The sequence below is a fragment of the Ornithodoros turicata genome, unplaced genomic scaffold (assembly GCF_037126465.1).
Source record: "Ornithodoros turicata isolate Travis unplaced genomic scaffold, ASM3712646v1 ctg00000911.1, whole genome shotgun sequence".
NCBI classification, from domain to species: Eukaryota; Metazoa; Arthropoda; class Arachnida; order Ixodida; family Argasidae; genus Ornithodoros; species Ornithodoros turicata.
Window position 1 is genome coordinate 4504 of NW_026999415.1, and position 23199 is coordinate 27702.

Sequence of the window (23199 nt, forward strand, 5' to 3'; positions counted from 1 at the left end):
GTGAACCCACAGCTTTGTGCTCTCTCTTGAATTCTGCTGGCAAAGATCGCACTTATACGCTGTGAGAGGCACTACAACAGAATGTGTTCAAATTTACTTTTAGTGTGTACATTTATTTAGTTTGGTCGTGAGACAAAAGGAAATTCTCGGGATTTTGGTATCAAGTTGGCATATGTAAGTGGTTGGAAATCTTTTTTTTTAATTTCTTTACGTCGATTTCTTTGTTCACTTCACAAACAGACGAGACGTACGGCATAAAACAATGGAAGCCTCAAGAGAAGCACAATGGTAGATAGCTGGGCTAGTTTGATGACTATCCCTGGTTTGATTAACGAAGTGCCAGAGGAGTATGAACAAGAGATGTAAGACAAGCACAAGCGCTTGTGTTTCCCTTACCTCTCGTGTCCATGTTCCTTCCGCGCTTCAGTAGTCAACGATAAAGAAGATACCCATTCATCATGAGAGGAAGAAAAAGAGGGAAGGGAGCAATGTAAGAGCATGTTGCTCATGGAAATGAACCGTTCTCTGCAGTTCAGAGCCTGTGAGAGGATGTCTTTTTCATGTCTGTTTGTCTCCCCGGCACTGGGTTTCGTGACACTTCAATGCATCACCACGAAATCCAGCTCCAATCCAACTATTTTTGAACCTCAGTTTGTTCATGCGTGCAAGTTTTGAAACATTCCACCAGAAAAAAAAGCAGAAATAAAATGGGATAGGATATAGACAGCTTCTGCATAGCCTTTTCTCCCTGCGCATCATCATGTGTTCATGAAGGACATACAACAGCACAGAAGTGACACTTAATTGGACGGATTCTTTCGCATGTACATGGCATCTGTACTTGCACAGTTTCAAATCTCAAGTGTCTTGTGGAGACATGTGAAGCCACAGGTTCCTGCTCTGGCTGAACTAGCTCGTGCTCAGCCAGCAGCCATTTGGTTCGCTGGCTGGTGCCTGCTGGTCCCGTGACTGATCCCTGCATAACAGAAGTAGCATTTGTAGGGCTTCACACCCATGTACCTGCATGCAGTTGTAACGCTGCAGATTTGGCACTACCTCAAGTCTGCAGAACAGGGAATGCTCCTGTATGGCTTCGAGTCTGTCTGTCTTGTGACTCTGTAGGTGTCTGCTCTGACTGAACTCCGCAGGAGAGACATCGTACTTTTATGGCTTCTCACCCGTGTATGCCCGCTTGTGCTGTCGTAGGTTCCTGCTGAGGCTGAAATTGCCAGGGCAGACATCACACATGTATAGCATCTCGCCCGTGTGTGTCCGCTTACGCTGCCGTAGGTTCCTCCTCAGGCAGAGGTCAGCACGGCGGGCATCGAACTTGTATGGCTTCACACCCATGTGTGTCCGCTTGTGCTGCTGCAGGCTCCTTCTCTCACTGAACTCCGCTGGGCAAGCACCACACCTGTATGGTTTCTCGCCGGTGTGTGTTCGCTTGTGACGCTGGAGCTGTCCGTTCTGGCTGAACTCCGCCGGGCATGCATCGCACTGGTATGTCTTCTCGCCCGTATGTGTCCGCCTGTGCTGCTGTAAGTTCCCTCTCTGCCCGAATTTCGCAGGGCAAAGATTGCACTTGTATGTTTTCTCGCCCGTGTGCGTCAGTTTGTGATCCGACAGGCTCTTGCTCTGGTTGAACTCAGCAGGACAGAGATCGCACTTGTACCGTTTCTCGCCCCTGTGTGTCCGCTTGTGACGCTGGAGGTGCCCGCTCTGGCTGAATTTCGCTGGGCAGACATCACACTTGTATGGCTTCTCGCCCGTGTGTGTCCGCTTGTGCTGCTGCAGGTTCCCTCTCTCACTGAACGCCGCTGGGCAGGCATCGCACTTGTATGGTTTCTCGCCGGTGTGTGTCCGCTTGTGACGCTGGAGATGCTCGTTATGGCTGAATTTCGCTGGGCAGGCATCGCACTTGTATGGCTTCTCGCCCGTGTGTGTCAGCTTGTGCTGCTGTACGTTCCCTCTCTGACCGAACACCGCAGAAGAAACACTGCTCTTGGATGTTTTCTTGCCTGTGTGCGTCAGTTTGTGATCCGACAGGCTCTTGCTCTGGCTAAACCCAGCAGGACAGAGATCACACTTGTACGGCTTCTCGCTCCTGTGTGTCCGCTTGTGACGCGGTAGGTGCCCGCTCTGGCTGAACTTCGCTGGGCAGACATCGCACTTGTATGGCTTCTCGCCCGTGTGTGTCAGTTTGTGCTGCTGTAAGTTCCCTCTATGACCGAACTCTGCAGAACAAACACTGCACTTGTATGTTTTCTTGCCTGTGTGCGTCAGTTTGTGATACGACAGGCTCATGCTCTGGCTGAACCCTGCAGGACAGAGATCGCACTTGTACGGCTTCTCGCTCCTGTGTGTCCGCTTGTGACGCTGTAGGTGCCCGCTCTGGCTGAACTTCGCTGGGCAGACATCGCACTTGTATGGCTTCTCGCCCGTGTGTGTCTGCTTGTGGTGCTGTAGGTTCACTCTCTCACTGAACTCCGCTTGGCAGGCATCACACTTGTATGGTTTCTCGCCGGTGTGTGTCTGCTTGAGACGCTGGAGGTGTTCGTTATGGCTGAACTTCGCTGGGCAGGCATCGCACTTGTGTGGCTTCTCACCCGTGTGCGTCAGTTTGTGATCTGACAGGCTCTTGCTCTTGCTGAACCCAGCAGGACAGAGATCGCACTTATACGGTTTCTCGCCTTTGTGTGTCCGCTTGTGACGCTGTAGGTGCCCGCTCTGGCTGAACTTCGCTTGGCAGACATCGCACTTGTATGGCTTCTCGCCCGTGTGGGTCCGCTTGTGCTGCTGTAGGTTCCCTCTCTCACTGAACGCTGCTGGGCAGGCATCGCACTTGTATGGTTTCTCGCCTTTGTGTGTCCGCTTGTGACGCTGTAGGTGCCCGCTCTGGCTGAACTTCGCTTGGCAGACATCGCACTTGTATGGCTTCTCGCCAGTGTGGGTCCGCTTGTGCTGCTGTAGGTTCCCTCTCTCACTGAACGCTGCTGGGCAGGCATCGCACTTGTATGGTTTCTCGCCGGTGTGTGTCCGCTTGTGACGCTGGAGATGTTCGTTATGGCTGAACTTCGCTGGGCAGGCATCGCACTTGTATGGCTTCTTGCTCGTGTGTGTCCACTGGTGCTTCTGAAAGCTCCTTCTCCGACCGAACTTCGCAGGGCAAACATTGAACTTCTGTGTTTTCTCGCCCATGTGCGTCAGTTTGTGATCCAACAGGCTCTTGCTCTGGCTGAACTCAGCGGGACAGAGATCGCACTTATTCGGTTTCTCACCCCTGTGTGTCCGCTTGTGACGCTGTAGGTGCCAGGTCCGGCTGAACTCTGCTGGGCAGGCATCACATTTGTATAGCTTTTCGCGAGTGTGTGCTCGCTTGCGAAGCCGCCGGTGCACAATACGGCTGAACTTCGCAGGGCAGGTATCATTCTTGTACAACTGCTGGTTCATGTGCGTTTGCCTGTGACACCGCAGACTCCTCCTCTGGTGGAACTGTGCAGGACAGGGGTCGGACTTGCATGACTCCTCGTCAGTACGCTTTGGCACGTGACTCGCGTCACTGCCAGACGGCAAGAATGCAGAGGGACAGATGTCGTACCTAAAACCCTCCTCTCCCATCTGATCCTCCGGTGGAGTAGCTGGACACTTTTCAGACTCATTGTGACACTGTGCAAGCATGTGGCGTCTCGGGCTGTCTTTCGACGTGCACGCAAGTGCACATGGCTTGCTCTGGTCTGGAGGTTGCTCCACGGGGGGACTGTCCATAGTGACTGGTGAAGTGTTGTCGAACTGCGCTTCAACGGTTATTGTGCTGATATTGAACTGTGCCTCTGAAGAAGTGCAACCAGAAGATGCTTGATCACAAGTGCCTCTGGGCTGGTCATTAATGTGGAGCAAACCAGTGCTTCCCCTTGCTCCTGTAATTTCGGAAATTGGAGATTAGGCGGGCATACCAGCACAGGCACACCTCTGATGGCACCGCCTTTGCCCTCAGGCTGTTCGTGTTCGACTCAGCAAATGATCTCCCTTGCACACTATTGAGGTCCTAGGTTTAAAGCGACTGCCCCCTCCTCTCCTCCAGGTATTTGCTGTGAGGCAAAGTGTCATACTTTCAGGCAGAAGGCCCAGAGCTCGATACGGGACAGTCAGAGCCTTTTGTTTCCTTCCTTTCTTCGTTCCTAACCGGGGGCGCTCTTGACCGCATAGCACGCAGTATGCCAATCATCATCGCAGATGATATTGCTCTGTCTCCGGATCAGCTAGGAAAGGGGGTGCGCACCGTTTTATGTATCAACATTCCTCCCAATCGGAAGATAAAACAATGCGGTTCTGAAGGTTGGTTGGCCTAGAATGATTTTGCCAGCGAAGAGCGCCACCTGTTAGTGCCCGAAAATCCGGGCCCTATTGATGAAGAACTTGCGAAAATCACTGCAGTGTCTGAAGAGAAAAAAAAGGTGGAATCCCTTTAAATGGCACCTCGAAGAACCTGGAAAATATGTGCCGTTTATCGGAAGATGCATTTACTAAATTACCGTATTTACCCGAATGTTAGTCGACACCCCCCCCCCCCGCCCTTTAGAGATTCATGAAAATGAAATAAACTTCTGTGGTAACGAAATAGTAAAAGATGTATTCATCGGGAAAGAGCATCGCACGTTGCTTCAATGACGCCGCGTAGAAACGACGCACTTTAACCATGGGAGAGAAAGGAAGAAGGAACTTTCGTTTTGACTGCTTTTATTGCTGTCGTTTGTCACACATTCAAATCCCTTTAACCCCTTTCCCTCTCTCTCCCCCACTCCATGTGAGGAAGCGAACGCACGTGACCAGCGCGTCGGCCGCAGAGCAACGTAGTTGCGCAGCCCACGATTATAAGTCGACCCCCTGCTTTCGATCGTCGATTTTGGGAAAAGGGGGTCGACTTACATTCGAGCAAATACGGTATTTAAGCCATGCTCCTTGTTTTCACAAGCCACTGGCATCTGTACTCAGTGTTGTGTAATTTTTAGCAGGGACATGTAACGGTAATGGTAACGGAAACACAAAACAGTATATGTATTACTGAAATTGGAGATAGTAACGATAACGGAAATGGAAACGCGTACCACTGTCCTCCATTACCGCAAACAGAAACGGAAAGGAAAATTATCGTCCGGTATTGAATTCAGGTAATGGCTAATACTGTTGTGCGACGACATTTCAGTGACTTTTCATTTCATTTTTATTACTTCATTCCGTGTAATGCCCTAAATATTGCACGACAGCATGGAACCAAAGCGCTGGACCAAACCAAACCTGGAACCAAATACTGGATGTCGAGGGTGCATCATTCATGACATTACCTACCTACATGAATCAAGACATGAGACTTACACAACAGGCTCCACGCACTGCACTCTACTCTACCATAGCACTTGGATGACAGCATATGAGTTTTATATTTATTTACTTTTACTTTCTGCGTTTCGCCGTGGCTACGGCAGTATTGTTTGCTACTGAGAGCATCTGCCAGTGAATGCGACACTGGATAAACTTTACGCCCATCTTGGGTTGCTGGACTCAGAATGACAGAAGACCGACTGAAGACATGTTCTTGCACTTCTTTAGAAACCTTGCAAGATGTGCGCATCTGAACAGCATAAAATTACTTGTGCAGTGTGTACGTGTGGCACACCGAAGCAGCACTGGGGGAAAACAGTGGCATAGAGCTGGCATAGAGCTGACATAGAGCTGACAGAAAGCTGACAGAGAGCTGACAGAGAGCTGACAGAGACCGTCCTCCCGCAGCTCTGCAACAGCCGTTCCATTACGAGGAACAGTAACGGAAACGAAATTAAAAGCTGGTATCAGAAACGGATAACGGAAACGAAAATTACTTAACTTGAGTTCAATTACCAATGGTTTCAATGGTCATTGAAGAACACCCATATGACTGCCTGGGTATAGGTACCCTTGAGCACTTTGTACTTACCCTGTGATGCTGACAGACAGCTGTGTCCCATCTGGTCCTTCTCTGCCAAGAGTGCAACATTGTAAGGCTCTGTCTTCACTTGTACAATTTGATGTTCATTCGAAGAGTTCTCTTGATGTTCCTCTTTAATGTGACACATCCCAAGTGTTGCTGCTAAAGCAAAACAAAACAGGAGAGAATAAGCCATATTACTAGGCTTCAAGTCTTGTGACGGCCACCTCCATAGCCTTTCTGAACCCAGTTTTAGGGCATCACTCTGGAGAAGGAATGCACCGAAGTGTGTTTAGTAAAATTTTGTCTAGCGCTGTACTTTTCAATACAGTAGCACCAGAAGATGTGGAGTGTGTTTGTTAGGGCTAAACATTGTGGGAGCACATGAAGGGAGACACACTGTGCACCATGGATTATTTTGCACTTGATTCCTCTGGTTGCATCTACTGTTCCTTATCTTCTCACTGACAAATATCGTTATGTGCAGTTGTTTATGCGGCCAAAGTCTGCAACAGTTGCAGTAATATGAAATTGTATAAAGGATCTCCAGGTCTATTTTGCCTAGTTTGAGAATCTTCCATACTAGAGAACACATGCTGGAAAACTGATACATAACGAACAAAAAACTGAAAAGCATTTCCGTGGCATGCCACTTTTTGTCCATATCCTGTCATTCAATTTGTCCAAATCCCCTCAAGCATTTTCGGTTTACCTTCTGATGTTGTGTCGCATCTATGTCTCATTGGTTCCTGTCCTCCCAAAGGCACAACATTGTAAGCCTCTGTTTTCACTTCTATGTTTGGATCTTCCTGTGAAGATTCCTCTCGAGGTTCTTCTTTAATGTCACACATACCAACTGTTGCTCCTGAAAACAAAAAAGGAGAGAAGTAAGCCACACTGCATGGATTCTAGTCATGTGACGGCCACCTCGGTACCTGTCCTGAACCCAGTGTATAAAATATACTCTTCAGCGATGAGGAAATTGGGTATGTTAAGGAGGGGTCTGAACAAAACCCCTGTTCAGCATAAGACTCATGGATCAATTGCGAGGCCAAGTCTCGTGTACGTGGGTGATGTCTGGGACTCATATATGATGATCCATGTGGGAAAAAATTGGGTCTATTCAAAACCGTGCCTTGAGATTTATACCGGGTGATTCACGAATCATTTCAATTGGGGTTGATGAGAAAACGGAAGAATGGAAAAATAGGCGGTCAACGACTCTCGTGCGGTAGTTAAGCTTGCCATCATAAAAAAATCAGGATATATACCAAACTGCAGTGTTCAAATACCCTGTCCCTTCCAGGTTTTCCCTGACTATTTCAAGCAAATTCCATGAGAAAAACAAAAGGAAACTTGGTGCCTGCTCCAACGTTTTGATACAGATCCATCATAAAACGGACCATTTACTAAGTATTAGTGAGGCTTTTCTAGTTTTCTGCCTCAGAGGTTGTCGTACTGGCGATCTGCCAGTCACGGTCACCTTGCTGCGGTATCGCCTCTCAACCACCAGACGGCGCTCGATCGCGATTCGCCGCGCATCATCACGGCACTACTCTGCGGTTTTCCCTGACTTCAGCTGCTTTTTGGCCAAATTCCCTGACAATTCCCTGTTTTCCAGGTTGGTAGACACCCTGAAAAATACTATTGTCGAATTTCAATTGCAATAACTTGAAATTTGCCTAGCCAACAGAACGTTTTTGTTACGGATAGACAGAACACTGCAAAAAACAAAAGGAAAGGGAAAGGAAAAGGCAAGGAAGGAAATCGCAATAATAATCTGATCAGTGTTAACAAAAGCAACCAAAGCAGCAGCTCCCCTTTCCTTGTATTTTTAAACGCTCGTCCTATCATGTGGGCAGGGGCATGTCCTCCTCTCATCGCATCTTGGCGGCCGATTTTGTGCACTCCCCATAGCATTAGACTGCGGCTTCCCGTGTATTAGACTAAGTTCGCCATGGGCTTCCTGTTCTGTAAAAAGAAACGTTAGGTTGTCTAGGCTTGCAACTGAAATTCGACAAAAGTGTTTTTTTAGTAATTTTTTTTGTACTCCAGAAGATTGCAATAGTGTATAACACGCACACGATTTACTAGTCTTTATTAGGGCATTAGAACACGAACAGTTGCCAGCATGCTGAAGATTTGTAGTTTTTGGCAGTGATGGCCAGTAGTTAACTACATGTAGGAGGACCACGAGTTGAAGGTTCCCCAGGACCTGGTATAACATCAGTGAACATAAATTATTCTTCAGGCTGCTCACCTCAGTCGATGACCAGTCTGTCAGAACATGCCTGACAAACATTATCGTCATCTTGAACCGATTGAGGAAGGCCTGCGGGAAGAGGGTGTCGTGGCAGCAAACCGAATAGTGATGCGTCGGGATGGTAAAGAAATCGCAACAGCACATTATTCTATCCTTTCAACTACACAAGCTTCCTGCAACCATCAAGGCTGGTTACCGCAGGAAAAGCGCGCAATTACCTATCGTGCGCGTGTGGATTTGAAACGGGTTCAATCGTTGTGTTCTTTATAGGCGTGGCATGATGCACACTGCTGTGTTTTTCAATACCGATTCACTAATTGTAGCTCAAAACACTTTTCGCGAACGTTCCATTGACAACATTTATCAAGGCTGTATGTAACACTGCATCCATGAGATTCATGTTACATTTGTTTGTTTCTTGGTTTTCCCTTGCTGTTTGTTCTCTTCTACATTGCACGGGTGAGTGTTCTTGGCGTATGCAGGAACTGCAGGTCTTCTCTTGACTTTGCGTTTGACACTGTAGCTATTGTACTTAAAGTTTATCGTAGTGAATATGTGAGGATTGCATCTCTCCAGTTATGGCCAAACAGGGCAAGGGCAAACAGTATTTATAAATAATAAATAAATTCACTGGCGATGTAGCGGTTAATGCGACAAAAATATGTTAGCAAAATTAACAGGCTTTTTCTTGACCATACTTAACTTCCGGGCATCCACTTCCGGTTGCCCACCTCTAGTCATTGCTTCATTTCTGATTTGGCACTTTCAATTACTATATGCAAGTCCACTTAATTAACCTTTAATTCCCCTCAGTTACTTTCAATTCTCCTTTAATTAATTTTGATATTGGCAGCTTAAATGAGGTAATCTTGAATTCTCTTAATTACATTTAAGTTTACATCCATAATTAATCTCAATTCCCTTTTAATTACCTTTAACCGCCCTTCATTAGCTCTGTTAAAACCTTGCGTCACCTACAGTATTCTTCAGTTTCATTTAATCTTATCCCTTAATTATATATATCTTACATTATATACCTTTACAGAAAACTTTTGGTTTTAGTTTCCTCTAATCACCTTCGATCACCCTGACCTGTTACTCTTAATTACTTTTGACTACGTCAATTTGAAATAATATGCCTCTATTTATATTTACCCCCTTGTATTCCCTTTGCATATCCACTTATTCCACTTTCTCAGTGGGGCTTCACCAACTCACACACAGACAGACACACATACATACATACAGCTTTTCCCATTTTGACACTCCCAATTCTAACGCATTTAATAAAGAAATAGTTGCAGTACCAGATTTAAAACTTTCGTCGCCACTTTTGGCCATCAGAGGAGCTAGTTGAGTGAGTCAGGTGGAACGGGAGACAAGAAAATTTGGTATTCGGAACTTGCTCAGGTTGTTTCAAAAACGAGGTCATGCACCCAAAACTTAGACGTAAGCTGGGACCTGTTTTTAGGACGCTTCGTGCTATGTAACAAATCAATGTGGCCAACGCAATCTACACAGAGAAAGCCTGCATATTTGTCGACGTGACGTTAACTAGTACTAAGAGTCGGCCAATCAGGATCGTGTCTCCAACGGTGATAGCCAACCAGGAACGATTACACTGACTAGAACAGCACAGGTAAGCCGGTTCGAACCGATTAATATCGGTTCAAACCAGTATTTTGGTTGCACTGAACCCAAACCAAACCAATAACCTTGAACCAGAACACCAGAAAATACAGTTCCGAGCCCCGATTGGAAGCTTAGATATCACGAGAAACGAAACATCTCTTCCCTAATCGTGGGTTCTTTCAGGTGCTTGCACACTTAGCGATGCAACAGTTCCAGTGTGGTAAGGAAAAGACGCTCACACGCAAACAAAGCTGGAGACTCAGCGGCTATCACGCAAGGTAGTTTCTCTGGAGGTCACATCATGGCGCCACCAGTTTGTTGCACATTCCCTATAACACTAATGCTACCTGACACACCAAACATCACGACTGCTTTTAATCTCTGTTGGCACACAGGATTGCCTCACTGTGATCCCTCCATAGATATTGTTCCCCTGACGCTGGGTTTCCTGACACTTCACATGCATCACCACCCAATCCAACACCAGTCCAACTCTTTTTCAACCTCAGTCCGTTCATGCGAGTGAGTTTCACAACATCGGACAGAAATAAGATGATGTGGGACACAAACTGCGTTTGTACAGCCTACCCCCTCTACACATGACCACGTGCTTCTTCAGGCCTCTGCACTCAGGACAACAGAATTGATCCTTGGGTGGCCTCTTTCTTGTGTACACGGTCTCCACACTTGTGTGCGTGTACAGTGGCTGAACTCTGCAGGACAGAGGTTGCAATTGTATGGCTTCACGCCCATAAGGGCCCCCAGGAAAACCGGCAGATTTGTGATTTGCCTGAAGTTTGCGGAATATAGAATGCTCCTGTATGGCTTGTCACTCGGCGCTGTGGCCGATTTTTGCCGGATGAGGTCGCGCTTCTATGGCTGCTCACCCATGTGTGTCCGCTTGTGATGCTTAAGGTACCTGGCCTGTCTGAACTCTGCAAGGCAGACATCGCACTTGTACGGCTTCTCACCCGTGTGTGTCTGCTTGTGCTGCTGTAGGCAGTCATTCCGGCTGAACGCTGCAGCACAGGCATTGCACTTGTATGGCTTCTCACCCGTGTGTGTCCGCTTATGAACCTTTAGACGTACACTGTGCCTGAACTCCGCAGGGCAGACATCACACTTGTATGGCTTCTCACTCATATGTGTCCGCTTGTGATGCAGTAGGCCCCGGCTCCAGCTGAACTCTGCAGGACAGAGGTCGCACTTGTATGGCTTCTCGCCCGTGTGTGTCCGCTTGTGTTCCCGTAGATTCCAGAGCCGGTAGAACTCGGCAGGGCAGACATCACACTTGTGTGACTTCTCACCCGTGTGTCTCCGCTTGTGTTCCCGTAGATCCGAGATCCGGCAGAACTCTGCAGGGCAGACATCACACTTGTGTGGCTTCTCGCCTGTGTGCCTCCGCTTGTGATCCCGTAGATGCGAGATCCGGCAGAACTCTGCAGGGCAGACATCACACTTGTGTGGCTTCTCGCCCGTGTGCGTCCGCTTGTGATCCCGTAGATCCGACATCCAGCGGAACTCTGCAGGGCAGACATCACACTTGTATGGCTTCTGGCTTGTGCGGGTCCTCTTGTGATGCTGCAGGTCTGTGCTCTGGAAGAACTCTGCAGGACAGATATCCCACTTGTATGGTAGAAGCACAAACGAAATACGAAGTGAGAATTTTATAATTTTTTTTCCATAAACAAACCTTGACAACACATAATCATTCGCTCATACAGTGCTGGACTTTGAAACCCACTCTGTCACATTCTTTTCTCCATGCTAGTAGCCAATAGACCCTATGCAAAATGAAAGCGCCACCTGGTGCTGAGCTCCTTCTATTCGCCATTATACGCACGGTCGGGAGAACCGGTTTGTTTTGTACGTGGAGTTAGAGCACTGCACGGGCTTACCCGAAAGCCCATGCCCGGCCCGTGGGCCGGGCTTTGCGTTTTTTATGCGGGCCTGGGCCGGGCTCGGGTTTCAGCCACCGGGCCCGGGCCGGGCTTGACAACGCCGACCATGGTCGGGCATGTACGCCAACATATTTGGCGAGATTGGACAGCTGAATTTTAATGTCACCTTTTTTTTTTTTTTCATTGGGTATGGTGTATCATGGTATTCTCATCTGAGAACTATCACTTTATTATATGTGATCATGCTTATTTCGTGTAATGGGTCTGGATTTAACACGTGCACTCACACGCATTTGGGGATGTTTGGTGTGGCGAGCGCGCTGAGCAAGTTCGGCACGAGGGTCAGTTAGGTTAGGTGTTCTGACATATTTCGTTCGCGTGAGTGTTCGAGAAGGGGGAATAACACCGGTGCATGCGCAATAGAGCGAAATGAGTCTCTCTTGATCCGCAAGGTACATACATATCGCTCAAGCGCCACTGCGCGCTGCCTTCCCAAGCAAGCAAGCACCAGAATTGTGTGCAACGCGTTACTAGTAATTGCGTTACTTGTAATCAATTACTTTTTTGAGTAATCAGTTACTTTGCTGTCAGAGTAATTTTTCCAGTAATCAATTACTTTTCTGAGTAATCGCTTACTCAGTAATTGATTACTTTTCCAGCAGAGATTAACTTATATTTTAGATGTTCTTCCCCAAGTCAGGCCCCTCGTGCCGTCAGCCTTTGTTGGGCCGTTCTAATACAGCAAGCGGAGGTCATTGTAATAACGTTCTGGAATTTTAGGGTCTCTCTCCGTAATCTCTTCCTACACCAGTGTGGTGGTACCTGAAGCGTTGGGTAGGGTTGCCACCTTTCGTAGTGAAAAATACCGGTTGAGGGAGAGGAGGTGGAATAGAGGGAGAGGAGGAACGGCTCGCAGGAAAGGGGAAGTGGGTGAGGGTTGGACGAGCACACAGAGAGAGAGAGAGAGAAAGGGCGAGCGTGCTTGCTCAAGATACTACGAGGAAACACATGTTCCTGTGTGTGGCTGGATCATTTATGCTAGAAATTGCTATAAACAAGGATGAATGCTACACTGGATCGTATTGGAGCAACCAGATTGGACTGCCACTTACTTCGAAAAACTCATCGAGCAGACAAACCCTTCTTTGCAGCCGTAGATCTCATGATGGCTGTATGCGGCCTAAGTTCTCGCTGGCTCGACACAAGCACTGCTCTTGTACCCTCCGAACACAAGACTTAGTGAATAACAATGATAATAATAAATAACTAAGAAAACGACTGGTGACTGCGGAGTTGGGTCTGTGCTCCAGATTTATTCGAGCTGTCTTGGAGTGTTGAAGAAAAAACCCCGTAAATGCCCCTATGAAAGGCCATGAGCCAAAAATACCGGCAAAAGGCTGCCGGTATCACCTTCCTACCGGCAGCCGGCAGAGCGAGCAAATAAACGACCGTGCCGGTATAATACTGGTCTGGTGGCCACCCTAGTTGGAAGTTTAGTGAGTCATGAGGAAGTTCGATCCACGCAATGATGCTCTTCCACAATCGGGTCAACGCCGTCCGGGGCGATAAATACAGCAGACGTACAGATCTACTCGTCCTACACGTTTTTCCTGTTCCGCTGTTGAACCCCCCCCCCCTTCCTTTTTTTTTATGAGGCACACAAGGAAGGGTATAATTTGCGTGAATGCGAAGTAACGACCGGGGCAACGCGTCACCTTTCTACTCGTTACTCAACTACATTTGCAGTCGAGTAATTGGTAACGGTAATCAATTACTTTTTCCGTAAAGTAACGTTAATCAATTACTTTTTTCGAGTAACGGGCACAACTCTGGCAAGCACCAAGCACACAGCGGCTTGCCGACAGAGAAACACAGCCTGTAAAACACAGAGCGTATATCCTCACTCTCCACCAATTAGATGGGTCCTTTTCCTCGCTGCGCTGTACTCTTCCAATACGCGGATTTGAAGGGAGACGAGAGCAGAGACCAGAGCATAGCGCACGTCAAAAGAACACCAGGTGGTCCAAATTATCCGCATTCCTACCCTGCGGCATGTGCAACATGTCACCACACAGCGCAGGCAAACCTTAAGTGTAACATCACAGTACCATTCGTGCTCTTTAGTAAATCTAAATACGCCTCCGAGCCTCGAGAAGACATAGAGCAGAGGCGGGCTTGGACCGGGCCTGAGCATGGAAACAGTCGGGTACGGGCTGGGCCCGGGCCGGCGGAGTCGGGCTCGGGCCGGGCTGGAAATCTATAGAAGACGTCGGGCCGGGTGCGGGCCGTAGCAGCGGGGCCTGGACCGGGCTTGAAAATTAGGCGCGTGTAGTGCTCTACGTGGAGTCCCTCCTGCTGAAATGCCTTCGCAGTGTTGCGTCGCTGGCTGCAGACAACGAGGTTACCGAGATGCGACAGGGAAGAAGGTAGGTTTCAAACGCGAGGGGAGTATTGCGGTAAATGTGACTTCGTACGTCTGTTGCTTCATAGGTCTCGTACTATCGGTGCCCAAACGACGAAGACCGTAGAAATGTGTGACTCGAGGCAGTGAAACTATGCTACGCAGATGTGCCATTTCAAGTTAAGAAATCAACAATTCGTCTGCTCCAAGCACTTCTTGCCATCGGACTTTCTTTCGAGCGTTGTAAATGGATATTGTCGCCTCAAAGAAAGTGCCGTGCCTTACCGCCCAAGCCGTGCCTGCCCAACAAACAGTTGCAGCACAAGTCAGCGGCAACAGTGCACCAGATCTCAATGATGCTTCCACACACGTGTGCTGCCGTATATCACCACCTTGCAGAGGACCAGAGGCCATGGAGACGCCGGAACACCAAAGTGAAAACTGCAACTCTAACGAAAACTCTCTAGACGCTCTAACGAGGCAGCTGGCAGAGAAGGACATCGAAATACAAAATTTGCAGTGCCAACTGCTCCAAGTAAATGAAATAGTTAAGCAGGTACTTCGAGAGAAGTAGGAGGTTGAGGGTCAACTTATGGAGGTTGAAAAAGAACACAGCAGCTGCATCAGAGCCATGGATGTGGATTCCCTATGTACATCTGATGAAAGGATGCAGTTTTATACTGGCTTGCCGAACCTAGAAACATTTGATGCTCTTCATGACTACCTCGACCCAGGGGAGAATGGCTGTAATATTGTGAGGCAGAAGAAGCAAGGAAGGACTCCACCTCAGGCAGCGTGTGGAAGGATGCGAAAGCTTTCAACAAGGAGTGAGTTATTCCTTGTTCTGGTCAGGCTGCGCTTGGGGTTGTTTGAGCAAGACCTTGCAGACCACTCTGGTGTCTCTCATACGACAGTGTACCGTACTTGCATATCCTGGCTTAACTTCATGTATGTGAAGTTAGCGAAGCTGCCACTGTGGCAGCCTCACACTGTAGTTGATAGCACTATGCCTGGAGTCTTCGAGGAACAGTATCCAGATACGAGAGTTATTCTGGACGCAACAGAAATCCGCTGTGAAGATGCAAGCTCGTTAGCCCTTCAATCTAGCACATATTCAACCTACAAGAGTGCGACCACCCTTAAGGGGCTCATTGGCATGGCTCCAAATGGGCTAGTGACCTTTGTATCAGAACTATTTACTGGATGCACGTCTGACAGGGAATGCGACATAAGAAGCGGATTTCTTGGCCTGTCCTTTGAAGAAGGAGACTCTGTCATGGCAGATAAGGGTTTCACCATTGCTGATCTTCTGGAGCAAAAAAACGTGAGGCTGAACATTCCACCGTTCCTTCGAAACGAAGAGTTCTCTGCAGTACAAGTACAACAAACAAAACAGATTGCCTCCTTACGAATTCATGTTGAGCGCAGGATCCAACACGTTAAGACATTTCACATTTTTGACAGACCTGTACCCATGAGCCTTGGGCCAGTATCAAACCAAATGTGGACAGTTGCCGTCATCTTAACCAACTTTCAACGCCCCTTAGTTGAAGACAGGAACTAGTGCACTGTGCAAATGTATGATAATGAGAAATCCATTGCAGAAATGTTTTTATTTTCTTTCGCCTCGTCAGTATATTGAAGTTGCATTTCAAAACTTTCACCGCATTACAAAACACATTTTGACACACTGGGCGTCACTGAGCTTGTTTCCTACTACATTCTGAGCGCCACCGTCTATGGAATGCAAAGGCTGCTGTCAAACCATGGGGGCAAGTTAACAGATGACACTGTTATAAACAGCACATCGCGTATGTATAGGAAAAGATCTGTATAGAGTATAACATAAAAATATTGCATCATGTATAATATCACAGTTGACCTTTATCATATCGCAGCTTATGATGTGTCATTGCACATTTCCCGATTGCACTTGAGATAAGGGACTAGTGGTGCGTGACTGACTGACAGACAACATACAGCGTGTTTCACTTAAGGTCATAGGAATTTTCACAACACAAGCAGGTAGTATTTTTGATGTACGACCAGTCTGTAACTCAAGTAGCATAAAAGTGCTGCTAATTTTCTTTTATCGCACCCTTTAAAAATAATTTCATACCACTTTAGGTGAAACACCTTGTAAAAGTAGAACTATGTAGACAATGACACTGACATTAAAACAATGTAGATGCATCCGTTTCTGAACACTTACTGCAGTTTTGGGTGTCCTTCCTCATCAATAGCCATGTACGGTATGTTGTCTTTGACGAACTGCGGCTCGCTATCTTTCAGTGAATAGGGACATCTTATCTCGAACACTCTGTTTGGTGTAGACTCTGTGGGGTCATATACTATAAACCTGTCCTGGGAGGCTCCCAGCCGGGGACAGAATGACCAAGACGCGTCATCGCATCAGTGTAGGCCTGTGCAGCAACATCTTCGTGTTTCCTGCCATATGCTATAGCTCGTACCTTGGACAAATCACTCTGGGCAATCAAATTACTAAGACCCTTTTCAGTCCACTCAATACAACATAAAACCTAGCCGGGTGTTTCTCTCCAGAGCCATGGCCGCCTCACTTGTGAGAATAATGCCCTTAAAGTCAGAGAGAAACAATAGAGGTCAAGTACAAATCATGCTGCATAGCAATTTGTCAAGGGTTTTTCACGTAGCACCCTTTAATTCGCGAAATTTTCAAATCGCGAAAATCAAGGACACGCAAAAATAAAAGGTTTTACAATGTCAGGCAAAGATGACCTTCTTGTCGTGTGTGCATGAGTAGACCCTGAAGTTTTAGGGTTAAACCCGTTTTTTCCCCGAATTTGCACCCCGAATCGAGGTTCACCGGTTTAGGGTTAAACGCGATTTCTACCCGCAAAACTGCACCTATGCTAGGCACCTCATGGCAATGACATACTAATTTTTCACAAAATGCACAGTTGATCTCGACATCTCATACTCTGGATAGGCTGTACGACGAACGTTTATTCGACAATAGAGCCCGATTTATCCCCAAATTCAGTCTGATGGTAATTTTTCTGCCCGAATTTGCACGAATTTTCGACATCGAGCGATTGACCCGAATTTTACCCCCCGAATTTGGAAAAAATAAAACCCGAAAACTTCAGGGCCTATGCATGAAATATACATGTGGTCTCATTAATTTCATACACGCAGAAAAACAATCGAGCAGCCACGCTACCTTGGTACTCTTGGTACCTGGTACTTGTCAAGAAGTGGCTGGAATGGAATGATGCTGTCACCAAACAGGCCCGTACGGGTGGCCACTGCTGGTTCATCCGTTGCAGTTTCCAGTGCAATGTTCATAGATCGCCAAACTTCGCGGTGTGCCGGCCTTCCTGACTGCTAATATGTCGGAGGTGAATCGTATGGGGCTGAACCAAACTTTGTCTCAGTAAATGGCAGCTTGGATCCTTCTTGAAGGGCAAAAGCAAAGAGCTGTCCTTGGCTACCCAAACGCCCAGCAAGTCTTCTAAAGGCACTATGCACACTATCTGCACTCTCTTCTTCCCGTCGTGGGTCAAATAGGGGAGAATATGTCGGTATGTTCTTCCCACCTTCTCGAGGTTTCTGGCAGTTAACCTCCTGCACAATTCTCGCTTTCATTGCAGCGGCCGTCGCCAACATTGTGGAAGCTCTGTACATGCAAGTTGAGGGGGAGATTCATCGAAACCATTCATCTTTAGCAGGGACACTACCCGAAGGAGTGCCATGACATGATTGCAAGACGCATCAGCACCTGCAGGGCACTGGCACCGGGTGTCTACCACGGTTCCAGTGCTTGGCTGCAGTACCAGATGGGTCACATATGGTCGTCCATTTTTGCTTTGGCTTCTGTAGCACATGGCACGCAATGTACCTTGTCGGACCTGTAAAGTAAATACTTCTAGTTTAGACAAGCATCAATATCACATTTCTTGTTTCCGTTTATTCGCTGCAAGTACCAACACTGTAAGCCAGTGTACCGAACTCATGTTATAGCCGTATTACGCATTAGTGCTGGGAAGTTCCAGGTACTCCTGAGTAAGTACGACAAATCTAGTGGACAAAATCTTACAGTTCAGGACAAAAATAAGCCTGAGCTTATGCTAACGGAGACAAGCAGATTAACTACGTATCACGACCTCACCCGAATGCGGTGCAGGGACCTAACCAAATGCGTACGTCGTCGTTTTGGTTTACCGGGTAATACAGTACCCCGAGCTCAGGCTTATTTTCATCGAGCTGTACTGCACTCACCAGTTACACACATTCAGCTCTGTTGAAAAACGAGCGAGAATATTCGGTCTCACTATGCAAGGTTTACATTTGGGAAGCAAATGCACGCCATACCACTATGCGCTTGAAAGTACATTACGAGCGTCCTCACCTGATACCCGCTGTGTTCGTCATGACAGTGCCGCAATCGACGTAAGATTCAACAGCGAAGTTGTATGATTTGTTCAGCTGCCGCAGTGAACTTGATCCTCCAGCATAGTACTCCCTTATTGTGACCTCGGTTATTAAGGGTATCGGAGACAAGTTCTTCGTCCAGTCCTCATCACGAGAAAGGATGAGCCGAGTGTCTGACACGCTGTCATCAACGACAAAAGTGCGATGGGACAACACGAAATGAAACAGACGAAACCAAGCACACGATGAGGACAGAGGCGCTAAACAAGCTAGCTTTGACTTGGAATGGGGCTCCGTATAGCATCCGTAGGAGCAGTACGTAAAATTGCGGGTTGCTCCTGTCGATATTGATGGGTCACGCTATTATGCATAAGGTCTATTGAACTGTACAGAGTTACAGACATGTGCATGGGTAACCCAGTCACCTGTTTGCAAGTCCGCATGGTCCTATTCGCTGCTAGGGCATCACTCTGGAAAAGGAATGCACCGAAGCGTGTTTAGTAAAATTTTGTCCAGCACTGTACTTTTCAATACAGTAGCACTAGAAGATGTAGAGCATACTTGTTAGGGCTAAACATTGTGGGAGCACATGGAGGGAGACACACTGTGCACCATGAATTATTTTGCACTTGATTCCTCTGGTCCCATCTACTGTTCCTTATCTTCTCGCTCACAAACATCGTTATGTGCAGTTGTTTATGCAGTCAAAGTCTGCAATAGTTGCAGTAATGTGGAAAGGATCATCAGGTCTATTTTGCCTGGTTTGAGTATCTTCCATACATGCTGGAAAGCTGACATGTAACGAACAGAAAACTGAAAAGCGTATCCGTTGCATGTCACTTTTTATCCATATCATGCTATTAAGTTTGGTGTTGACTAAATGTCCCTGACCATTTTGTATTTACCTTCTGATGTTGGGTCACAGCCCACCTGTTCCTCTTCTGCCAAGACTGGAACATTGTAAGCCTCTGTTTTCACTTCAATGATTGGATCTTCATTTGAAGATTCCTCTCGAGGTTCTTCTTTAATAGGACACGTCCCAGATGTCACTCCTGAATGTAAAACAAAAAGGGGGAGAAGTAAGACATATTGCGAGGCTTCGAGTCACATGACAACCACCTAAGTACAGTGTGGGGGATTTGAGGTGAGAAAACGGATTTAAATCAAATCCGAATCAGGTCCGGATTTAAATTTATTCGAGTAATTCAAATCACTTTAAATCCAGATTTATTTTCAGCACGCCAAATGAAATCCCTTTTTTAAATGCGGATTTTTCAAACGCATCAGAAATCCAGAAGAACTAACATGGTTGAACACCTCTGGAATGGCTTCAGAATCGATGGCAGTTTTCGAAGCTCGGATTTTTACACATAATACTTAATACTAACAGGAATTCCTAACAGCTGTGTAACTAGGAAAGAGAGGCGAAACACATGGAAGACATCTACAGTAGAATCTCGATGATACGACAAAAGTGCGATGGGACAACACGAAATGAAACAGACGAAACCATGCACACGATGAGGACAGAGGCGCTAAACAAGCTAGCTTTGACTTGGAATGGGGCTCCGTATAGCCTCCGTATGAGAAGTACGTAAAATGGCGGGTTGCTCCTGTTGATATCGATGGGTCGCGCTATTATGCATAAGGTCTATTGGACTGTACAGAGTTACAGACATGTGCCTGGTTAACCCAGTCACCTGTTTGCAAGTCCACATGGTCCTATTCGCTGCTAGGGCATCACTCTGGAAAAGGAATGCACCGAAGCGTGTTTAGTAAAATTTTGTCCAGCACTGTACTTTTCAATACAGTAGCACTAGAAGATGTAGAGCATACTTGTTAGGGCTAAACATTGTGGGAGCACATGAAGGGAGATACACTGTGCACCATGAATTATTTTGCACTTGATTCCTCTGGTTTCATCTACTGTTCCTTATCTTCTCGCTCACAAACATCGCTATGTGCAGTTGTTTATGCAGCCAAAGTCTGCAATACTTGCAGTAATGTGGAATTGTATAAAGGATCACCAGGTGTATTTGCCTGGTTTGAGTATCTTCCATACATGCTGGAGAGCTGACATGTAACGAACAGAAAACTGAAAAGCATTTCCGTTGCATGCCACTTTTTGTCCATATCGTGCCATTCAATTTGGTGTTGACCAAATCCCCTCGACCATTTTGTATTTACCTTCTGATGTTGGGTCACAGCCCATCTGTTCCTCTTCTGCCAAGACTGGAACATTGTAAGCCTCTGTTTTCACTTCTATGATTGGATCTTCATTTGAAGATTCCTCTCGAGGTGCTTCTTTAATAGGACACGTCCCAGCTATCACTCCTGAATGTAAAACAAAAAGGGGGAGAAGTAAGCCATATTGCGAGGCTTCGAGTCACATGACAACCACCTAAGTACAGTGTGGGAGATTTGAGGAGACAAAACGGATTTACATCAAATCCGAATCAGGTCCCGCTTTAAATTTGATTAAATCAAATCACTTTGAATCCAGATTTATTTTCAGCACACCAAATGAAATCCCTTTTTTAAATGCGGATTTTTCAAACGCATCAGAAATCCAGAAGAGCTAACGTAGCTGAACACCTCTGGAATGGCTTCAGAATCGACTGCAGTTTTCTAAGCTCGGATTTTTACGCATAATACTTAATACTAACAGGAATTCCTAACAACTGAGTAACTAGGAAAGAGAGGCGAAACACATGGAAGACATCTACAGTAGAATCTCGATGATACGATCACGGATGATACGAATTCTTTTCCGGTCCTGGCCAGAATGCCTTTTCTTCGCATGTATTAGAGTTCGGATGATACGAACGCGTTATCTTCCCTTTACGGATGATATGAATGAGCCGAGGATGCGACAGAGGTTGTTCCCCCGTGATGCGAGAGCGCGCGAGTCATGCTGCTGCGTCTTTCAAAAAGGGAGGGTGCCCAAGAAGCACAATGTACTGAAAGTCGAGTACAATAGAGGTGGATGGTAAGTGTCTTATCAATATCCTTTAGTTTCAGGAGTATGCTCAACGCCTTCCACCTACCCGTCCACCCCTATTGCACTCAACTTTCAGTACATTGTGCTGCTTGGGCGATCCTCACCACGAACTCCCTTACATCATGTAGCGCAATGCAAGCAATGACTTTCCTTTTGGTGGTGGTGGTGGTGGAGATAAGATCAAAGGGATTGAACGACCCGGATCCTTATCACCTTATCTCTGTTTTGACCTTTTTACCCCCCTCGCAACAATAAACCGCAAAGCTGTCCCAAGCAGCACAATGTACTGAAAGTCAAGTGCAATAGGGGTGGCCGGTATGTGTCTTATCAATGTTCTTCTGTTTCAGAATTCTGTTCAAAGCCTTCACCCGTCCACCCCTATTGCACTCGACTTTCAGTACATTGTGCTGCTTGGGGTGTGACATCGCTCTGGCGGAAAACAGCTACTAGGAGGGAACATACCGGGACAAGTTGTGGCAACATTACGAGTCACCATTCCGCAAGTCCGCTTCACCTAACGCCTGCTTGCTTTAGGAGAAGCTCGCTTTAGACCACTGTTGCACGACTCACGGGTGAAAAGCACGTGCCTACATCTTTTGAATCATCTCGCGTATTTGGGCAGCATTGGCCAAAAACGGAGACATAAAAGCGCTACAACCGACCTCTTTCAATGACAGTAACGGAAAATGAACAGTCACTGTCTAATTTCTTGTCCCAACTTTTATTTTGGTTTAATTCATTTGATACGAATTTCTGATGATACAAATTTTTTCCGCGACCCTGTGAGATTCGTATCATCGAGATTCTACTGTATTACAGTGGAGCCGCAAAAAAATGCAACTTGGTCATTATGTATTTCATTATATTGAGATGCAACGATAACATGAAATTTGATAAAGAATCTCCACGTCTATTTTCCGTATATTCCATTGAACAGAACGTGTGCGTGAAAGCTGATACCTGTCTGTCAGAAAACTAAAGTGCATTTCTGTTGTATCCCTCTTTTTGTCACGCTATTAAGTTCGTAGTTGATTAAATGTCCTCGACCATTTTGTATTTACCTTCTGATGTTGAATCACACTTGCGTCCAATTTGGTCCTGTCCAGTCAAGATTATAACGTTATAAGGCTCTGTTTTGACTTCCATGATTGCATGTTCCTTTGAAGATTCCTCTCGAGGTTCTTCTTTAATGTCACACGTCCCAGCTGTCACTCCTGAAGTAAAACAAAAAAGGAGAGAAGTAAGCCACACTGCAAGGCTTCGGGTCACATGACGACCACCTCCGTACCTTTTCTGAACCTAGTTTAACTACATATATATTGCATCTAGAGGTGTGCGCTGTCGCCAGTAACGAAAAGTCAGGGCTACACCACAGCCAATGGTGCACGAATGGAAGCGTGGGAAAGGGTTGTTGGGGGAAAGGATTTGTGTTTCGGAAGGGTGAAGGGGCATATGCCCCATAATGCACCTATAGAGGGCGTCACAGGCGAATCCCGTAGTGGGCACTTTTCCCGGGGCTTGTGGCACACTCTGCGGTATTGCCTATATGCGGCCTGCTGCATCCAGGGATGGGCATAAATACATTTTTTGAGCATTTAAATATAAATACAAAATACTTTGTTGACA

The 23199-nt window shown here is 46.7% G+C and overlaps 1 protein-coding gene and 1 long non-coding RNA gene across 8 annotated transcripts in view; both read right to left on the minus strand.

Moving 5' to 3' along the window:
- Positions 1-635: 635 nt before the first annotated feature.
- LOC135375622 (zinc finger protein 493-like) overlaps positions 636-23199 on the minus strand; it is a 32089-nt gene continuing 9525 nt past the window's right edge. For 3 of the 7 annotated variants that reach the window (XM_064608293.1, XM_064608295.1, XM_064608292.1), the window contains exons 5-12: positions 22635-22787; positions 20760-20906; positions 19478-19624; positions 6675-6827; positions 5972-6124; positions 1281-3917; positions 1057-1219; positions 636-976 (exon numbers count right to left, since the gene is read on the minus strand). In XM_064608293.1, the coding sequence (XP_064464363.1) occupies positions 910-976; positions 1057-1219; positions 1281-3917; positions 5972-6124; positions 6675-6827; positions 19478-19624; positions 20760-20906; positions 22635-22787 (3620 nt within the window). In that variant the 3' untranslated portion in view covers positions 636-909. The remainder of the gene's footprint in view (positions 977-1056; positions 1220-1280; positions 3918-5971; positions 6125-6674; positions 6828-19477; positions 19625-20759; positions 20907-22634; positions 22788-23199) is intronic. The other 4 variants (XM_064608298.1, XM_064608294.1, XM_064608297.1 and 1 more) reach the window with 4 other exon arrangements.
- LOC135375624 (uncharacterized) lies at positions 15754-19464 on the minus strand. The gene is made up of 2 exons (XR_010417305.1): positions 18550-19464; positions 15754-18049 (listed from the first exon to the last, which is right to left on the minus strand). It is a non-coding gene; the product is annotated as an uncharacterized LOC135375624 (long non-coding RNA).